This window comes from Gadus morhua, chromosome 1 (genome assembly GCF_902167405.1).
Source record: "Gadus morhua chromosome 1, gadMor3.0, whole genome shotgun sequence".
Classification (NCBI taxonomy): domain Eukaryota; kingdom Metazoa; phylum Chordata; class Actinopteri; order Gadiformes; family Gadidae; genus Gadus; species Gadus morhua.
Window position 1 is genome coordinate 3,938,349 of NC_044048.1, and position 7,906 is coordinate 3,946,254.

The 7,906-nt window shown below is 44.8% G+C and overlaps 1 protein-coding gene across 6 annotated transcripts in view; it reads right to left on the bottom strand.

Moving 5' to 3' along the window:
* Positions 1–1,066: 1,066 nt before the first annotated feature.
* The window catches only part of si:ch211-112f3.4 (EF-hand and coiled-coil domain-containing protein 1), a 10,345-nt gene continuing 3,505 nt past the window's right edge, over positions 1,067–7,906 (bottom strand). For 2 of the 6 annotated variants that reach the window (XM_030350635.1, XM_030350640.1), the window contains exons 4-9: positions 6,709–6,791; positions 5,283–5,445; positions 4,926–5,046; positions 4,469–4,594; positions 3,416–3,479; positions 1,067–3,154 (exon numbers count right to left, since the gene is read on the bottom strand). In XM_030350635.1, coding sequence (XP_030206495.1) covers positions 2,946–3,154; positions 3,416–3,479; positions 4,469–4,594; positions 4,926–5,046; positions 5,283–5,445; positions 6,709–6,791 — 766 coding nt within the window. In that variant the 3' untranslated portion in view covers positions 1,067–2,945. Of the gene's footprint in view, positions 3,155–3,176; positions 3,305–3,415; positions 3,552–4,468; positions 4,595–4,925; positions 5,047–5,282; positions 5,446–6,708; positions 6,792–7,906 lie in introns of those variants that run through there. The other 4 variants (XR_003976045.1, XM_030350664.1, XM_030350649.1 and 1 more) reach the window with 4 other exon arrangements.

The following is a 7,906-nucleotide window of genomic DNA, read 5'->3' on the forward strand; positions in this document are numbered from 1 at the left end:
CCATCAGTTCGTGTTTTGGTCGCGCTTTACTTTGAAACGTTTCTCCTGTCCTATACGCCAATGTATTCCACTCCGGACCACGGGTAATTTCTGGGAATGTAAGGACCTTTTTGTGTTCCATGTGAATTAAATCATTTGAGTTGGCCTGTACGATCGATGTCGGTTAGCCACTTCGAGCCAAATTAAAGTGAACCTAATCAGATGTTTTATAGAGAAATGTATCTTCATTAAATCTGACCTTTTGATCTGTTAAATACCAACTTCAATTTAATTTGTCCTTCATGATTTTCACTGAACCAAGGTGGCCACCTTATTATCTAACCATGTGGGGTCCCTTTAGTCGGCCTACTCTTTCCCCTGAAGCTTTCATTTGCATGTCTGCTATTGTCTTTTACACTTGTTCAAGGCTTGAAGGTTTGCCTTCCAGAATGTTCTAATTGTTGTTGTTCCTGAACGGCGGGATGAGACCTTCCTGGGCACACTGTTCTCACAAGCCGCGACAAACCACTAGTTTCTGGAAACCCTTGTTGTAACCTGCTCACCCAGGATACAAGCTACATACTTCCAAGTTGCCTTTTTTCTAAAACAACAGAAACATTCACAGATTCTCTCTCACACACACACACACACACACACACACACACACACACACACACACACACACACACACACACACACACACACACACACACACACACACACACACACACACACACACATATACAGTTTCCATATGGCTGGAAGGCGTTGTGGGATTGATAAACAGTGTCTTGCCCTCTGTAAGGCATAGCAGTCAGGCAGAACAAAGATGCTTGGAAAGAAAAATAAAGCACGAGTGCCAGAGCGACTGTACCGAGTACATGTGACCAGAGAGAAATCTCTTTGTTTAGGTCAAATCCTGCATGTAATGCTTGACCTATCCACATCTTTTCAGAAATATGTGTTGTTTTGAGGGTCCACAAAAAAATAGCATATGCAGGGTACATACCATGGATGTGCAAAACCTTGAAGAATCCTGTCCTTTTGTTATTCTTTCTTTTTGATTTTATAAATTAGTGTTTGTCAATTCTGTATTGTGAGTCAATTCTGGAGGCTTTTGCAACCTTTTTAATTTCTTTGTTACTTTTATTTCATTTTTGTTCTTCTGTTAATTGCTTCGTGTAAAGAACATAGGAAAACATCCACAGCAAAGTAAAACAACTTGTAAGACGCTACTCCCGTTCAGAATACTGTAATATAGAAACGGGCGCCAGGGGGCATCACTGTGAACTAAGTCACTGACGTTCTTCCATGTGGATTGTGCTATCAAAGAGCCAGGCGCCGATAGAAACCAGACCTTTATAAACCTGTGTTCAGAAAGTCTGAGATCTGTATCCTCTCACCTCTATTTTACAACCTTGTACTAGCACCCTGCCTTGTTTTCAATGGAAAGTTGTGAATACTTCTGTGGGGCAAGTTTTGTCTATTTATTTTTAGATGCACACAAAGAAAATTGTACATACTATATTTATTCTATAAATAAGTTGTTTATTTTATCATTTCATTTGGCACAGCTCTATGTCACAGTTTTTATGTAATAATGTTTTCCCTCTTTTTTGCAATGGGCCAGTCAAAACTTTGTAGCTAGCCTCAATTGATCAGTAGTTGGATAAATAGCCCCACAAACACACCCTTGTCTTGCATTGGGAACCTATGTTCAGATGTATCAGGGCGGGCTTAATCTAAAGTGAACCAATCAGGAGCCATGCGCACCACAGAGGTGTGTCTCTCTAATTCACTTTTATCATTAACAGGTGTGCAGTAGATTGATTATGATGTTGTAATTATCACTTTATATTTGGGTTTATAAAGCTAAATAGCTGAGAATCAAGGGAGACCAAACTGTCCTATCTAACTCTATAAAATCTAAAACCATTAAACTTATTGTTAACCAATGATTTTGAGCACAATTAGTGTGTTGTGTATAGCCCAAAGGATCCATTTATATACCTACATCCAACCCACGGAACTACGTGCCAAGTACAGGTAGCCATATAGATTACCGACACAATATCACTGGCCTTCTGTTCTAAAAATGTCCCATAACAAACTTCTAATATATTATAATAGCAAAAAAAAAGGTGTATGTATACTCAGGCAGAGGTTCATGTGTTGCTTCTGGACTGCATTGTCAAGCCTCTCCAGAAGGCTTGCTCTCTCGGCCCCTGCAAGACTTGGTGAATTGCTGGAATAAAGGACTTTTATTATTTCATACCATGGCCTTGTGTCTTCATTGGTATCTGAGAATATAGAATTGCCCCTATTTAATGTTAACACTAAATATCGAAATCGAAACACTAAAATAAAGCAGAGACACAAAATTAACTGAAAAAACAAAGTTCACTTAGATTTTATATAGTTTTAATCAGAACAATTTGGGTCAATGTATTCAGGGTTAATCCTTTAAAGGAAATAGGATACATCATTTAATACATTACAATAGCTTTGGTGATCTGGTAAATAAAAATATATATATCATATACAAAAACTTTAAAATAAACAAAACATAAATTAAGACATTTACTAGATGACTACATGATCCTCGTACATCCACGTACAGTCTCAAAGCCCTGGCATGGAAAAATATGCTTATAAAGTAGAGGCTTATAGAGTTCCGAATAATTCAGAATAAGGACACGTGTGGCTTTTAGAGGTAAGATAAAATAAGTAGTCAGGGGTGCCCATGATCTTCCTCCAGTAAAGCCAATATATACACAAAATAGAATAATAAAGTAATAATATAACTCTGCAAATGGTTTAACATGAGCTATTATCTATCATCACGTACACTCAGATGATTTGCCGTCAACGTTGAGTGTAGGGATGACATAAAAAGCAGTAATGTTAAAAACAGTTACCAGTTTTAAACAGATGTAGGCCTACCTAAACAGTGTTTGTGTGTGCCGCTAACAGGAGATGACTAGAGTGTTGATGCCCCTGCTATTGCTTTGGCAGCTAGAGGACTGTTTGGTGTGCGTCCCAAACGTAGCCACGCCTCCTCCACCGCCCTCCTCATTGGCTACATGGCAACCATCCTCACGTTGCGCGATCTCATTGGTCGAGAGCTGGAGCTGGGCACAGAGCGCGTCCGCCACTTGGATCATCTGGGCGGGGTCTTAGTGAAGCAGAAACATGGACATATTATAGAGCAGAAAGCAGGAATAAGAGGTTCCAAACCAAGGTTTAGAAAGGCCTACACCTACGTTTCAATCACGAATCGCTTCCCCAATGAATGCTCCCCAAACACATGGGGTTCTAAATGGGACTGCCACAAATCACCACTTAAACATATACCATTTTGATGTAACATTGAATGAATTCATGCACATTCAGTGGACAACCATCTTCCGAAACATTATTTGAGTAAAGAACCTACCATGCCTGCTTCTGCTGCACAGCTCCTCCCCGGAGGTCTTCCCCACAGCCCTGCAGGAAATGTTCTGGAGAGAGATCCACATCAGGGTCGGACTTGGAGAGCCGCTGAGCCCACTGATTCACATGGAATTCAGACACTATGTGATTTAAAATAAAGTGTTTGGGCTGAGAGTTGTAGGAAAGAGGGGGGCTCTCTATCCCCATGGCTACGACCAACGTTAACTTTATGATACTTTTTTAGTATCGTTGTGTAACTGTTATGACCATTATAATCAGCAACATTGCTGCTTAGACAGCGCTTTACCATCCCCACCGTGTCGTTGTACTACTATATATATATGCGTTCATAAAACCCATCTTTCTCGTAGACATCGCAGTCAACCGCCGCCCAGACAGAGCTCCACACGTCCACACACACCGCCCAGACAGATTTCCACACACGCCGCCCAGACAGAGATCCACGCACACCGCCCAGACAGAGCTCCACACACACGCCGCCCAGACAGAGCTCCACATGTCCACACACACCGCGCTGCTGGTGCGGTGCCCCTTGTTCTTGACGTCAGCCGACCTCGGGAAAAGTAGTCTGTGAGGAACACTAAAGAACGCCACATGCCTCCGCAGCAGAATGGAACGTTCACATCGTGTTTTGTGGAGCATGGCAGGAACATAGGGTTAAACCCTTCTATAAATGAGGGACTTATTTCCGTAAAAGTGATAACATGGAGAAGGTTACAATATTTACGATCATATATGACAAATGATCATGTTTGAAACAAAAAAAAAATAGCATTTTAGTACAATGGCTCTTTAAGATATCAAAGAGTTTATGGTCACAATCCCTCTCATCCCACCACTACACAGCAGCGAAGCTCCTTAAGGTGGCTCTAGGTAGGAGAGCCTGCCACAGTCATACTGGAGGACTTTTAAAACAATGGCATATCCTGGCATATATGACATACATGACTAATAGTGACTATAAAGTCTAAAGCAAAGGGCAGAGTTTAAAAATCATGATATCACCCCTTTAATTCCAGAGAAAGAAACGCCGTACCTTTTTGCGTAGCTGCAGTAGCAGGGCGAGCGCGTCAGCTACCTTCTCCTCTAGCAGGGCCACCTGGGACCGGTCTAGCACCTGCAGGGGGGCCCCGGGCCCCGAGGCCTCCTCACCTGTCGGCCCCTGGTCAACAACAAGGCATGAAGATCACACCTGGGGCCAATAACAGACCGTCCCCGAGAACTGATCCTCCCATCCACCCACTTACCTATCCACCTCTCTATCTGTCAACACACTTATCAATCCATCCATCCATCAATCCATCCACCCATCCATGTACTCTACTCATTGATAAAGGGTTAGGGTCCATGCCAAAGGACCTAAACCTGAGTAAACCCACGACGCCACCCCAATACATATAACTATTACACCTAAATACTGAACGTCCTGCTGTGACTAATGTCTTTGCTCCAACCCTCTCTCCATGTGTTGTCGGCCTAATCTCTGGTCCCACCTCTTCTGGCTGGGCTTGTCCCGCCCCACCACGCCCCCTGTCCTTGCTGGAGGATCTGGAGGGCTTCTGGTGTTGGAGGGGGTCCTGGGACAGCAGGGTCCTCATGACGGGATTCTGACATCTACATAGAAAAGAAGAGGATCGCTGTCATATGTTGCTTTAATGTGCTTTAGTGTGTGTGTGCTTTAGTGTGCTTTAGTGTGTGTGTGTGTGTGTGTGCTTTAGTGTGCTTTAGTGTGTGTGTGCTTTAGTGTTCTTTAGTGTGTGTGCTTCAGTGTGCTTTAGTGTGGGTATGTGCGTGAGTGCATGCGTGTGTTTGTGCGTGCGCGTGTGCGTGTGTAGCCTGTGGAGACTCACCCTTGGCCACAGGTGTGTGGCCTATTGATGAACTTCTTCATCTCCACCAGACAACAGCGGCCACCATCCTCCACCCTCCCCTCCTTCATGCCCTGCTCCCGGTCCTCCTCCTCCTCATCCGAGGCTGCCCTCCCCTCCACTGCCCGCTGGAGGCCCTCGGCAGCTGGAGGGGAGGAGAGAGAGGAGGTGGGGTTATAGGTCAGAGAGGAGGTGGGGCGATAGGTTATTACGTAGTTCTTCGAAGAAAATAGTCCAATCCCGGGTTGCTTTTAACTCACTTTATTGTTAAAGTAGGCATGTTTCGGTATGGTAAACTATGAAGCTTAAGGGAGGGAATTGTATCTAACGCGTGGAGAGGAAAATACCGTGATCTACTTCAAGCCCCCGGGCCTAAGCTCGGTGGCTCTCCGCCGTCTCCCTATTGATCTCTGGGCTCTGCACTTCAAATCACCCGCTAGTGGACGTCAAGTGGGCGTGGCCTAGTGGGCGTGGCCGGGGTGACGTAATGGCTTCGGCTTCTTCACCTATCTAGAGGTGCTGCTATCTGTGGCTGGAGCAGCCTCCAATAAGGTCTTGCTCCCCTTGTGGCTATGTGAGGGTAATACAGCTTCTTAAAATACTTAACAAGGTCAGAGAGTAGACAGGGTTATAGGTCAGAGAGGAGGTGGGGTTATAGGTCAGAGAGGAGGTGGGGTTATAGGTCAGAGAGGAGGTGGGGTTATAGGTCAGAGAGGAGGTGGGGTTATAGGTCAGGGAGGAGGTGGGAGTTAAAGGTCAGAGAGGAGGTGGGGGTTAAAGGTCAGAGAGGAGGTGGGGGTTAAAGGTCAGAGAGGAGGTGGGGTTAAAGGTCAGAGAGGAGGTGGGGTTATAGGTCAGAGAGGAGACGGGGTTATAGGTCAGAGAGGAGGTAGGGCTATAGTTCAGAGAGGAGGTGGGGTTAAAGGTCAGAGAGGAGGTGGGGTTAAAGGTCAGAGAGGAGACGGGGTTAAAGGTCAGAGAGGAGGTTGGGGGTTAAAGGTCAGAGAGGAGACAGCGTTAAAGGTCAGAGAGGAGGTGGGGGTTAAAGGTCAGAGAGGAGGTGGGGGTTATAGGTCAGAGAGGAGGTGGGATTAAAGGTCAGAGAGGAGACGGGGTTAAAGGTCAGAGAGGAGGTTGGGGGTTAAAGGTCAGAGAGGAGGAGGGGTTATAGGTCAGAGAGGAGATGGGGTTATAGGTCAGATAAATTGTGGCCAGCAATTTGTGCATATGACCATTTAGTAAATAGATTGATTGATATAACATTTGCTTTGAAACCAGATGTAACAGAACAGACAGGAATAAACTAGTCAGCCATCTGGACAGAAAGACAGACAGCCAGACAGGTAGACAAATAGATAGGTGAGCTATAGTTTTGTAGAACGCCATACCAGCTTTCCAATTTGCCCACCTTCCATTCCAGTGCAGGTCTCCTCTGCTCCCATTGGATAATATCCTTTGGAAGTTGTGTCAGTCATGCGTGTACACTGGGACCTAAAGGAGGGACAAGTTACACAGCTCAAATACCAATCTACTATTCTCTCTCTCTCTCTCTCTCTCTCTCTCTCTCTCTCTCTCTCTCTCTCTCTCTCTCTCTCTCTCTCTCTCTCTCTCTCTCTCTCTCTCTCTCTCTCTCTCTCTCTCTCTCTCTCTCTCTCTCCTTCTCTCTCTGTTTATGACTGATTGAGTTGACAGATGGGTTACTTCCTCCTCACAGCAGCGTCTCTGTGTGTGTGTATGTGTGTGTGTGTGTGTGTGTGTGTGTGTGTGTGTGTGTGTGTGTGTGTGTGTGTGTGTGTGTGTGTGTGTGTGTGTGTGTGTGTGTGTGTGTGTGTGTGTGTGTGTGTGTGTGTGTGTGTGTGTGTTTAAGTGGCTCAAGCTTCAAAAGCCAGTCTGGACCTGCCCAATAAAGCAAACCATTGTTCTACTGGGAGTTCTCTTAGGTTCACACAATCTCTTCCCTCTGCTCCTATGTGTGTACCTTAAAAAGGACACTTGAATGAAGATAATGGAGAGCCATGGCATTATTTCACACCTACTCTTACGGGAGGAAACACAGTACGTTTTGTGGTATTCCCCCAGAGAAACCACTGCATAAATTGAAAGGCTGCATGTTACTGATGTAGTAGCCCTTGTGAAAACACAGAATGGCTACCGGATTGCTACGAAGCCTGGTTCAACAAGTCCAGTACAAGGTTTTCTGTCTGTGTTTTATGCAAGGGTACATCTGTCTCCTAGACTGAGATTATATCTTTGTTTGTTTGATATTATGTGACGGGGAAGGGGGACATACACCGTTAATGTCTACGTTTGGCACAAGGTGTAGCATTGTAGAGACTGAGGTTGTAACTAAGGAAACCTCTGGGAAGAGCTGATGGTTACAACTCCAGGCAAGGGAACACCACAAAGCCTTCAGGAACAGTGTGTTTCTATCGCTGGTGATGCTAGGAACAGTCTGTTTGTACCTGTAACTATGATAGGAACAGTGTGTTTTTACCGGTAGTGATACTAGGAACAGTGTGTTTGTACCTGTAATCACGATACGAACAGTGTGTTTGTACCTGTAATCATGATAGGAACAGTGTGTTTGTACCGGTAGTGATACTGGG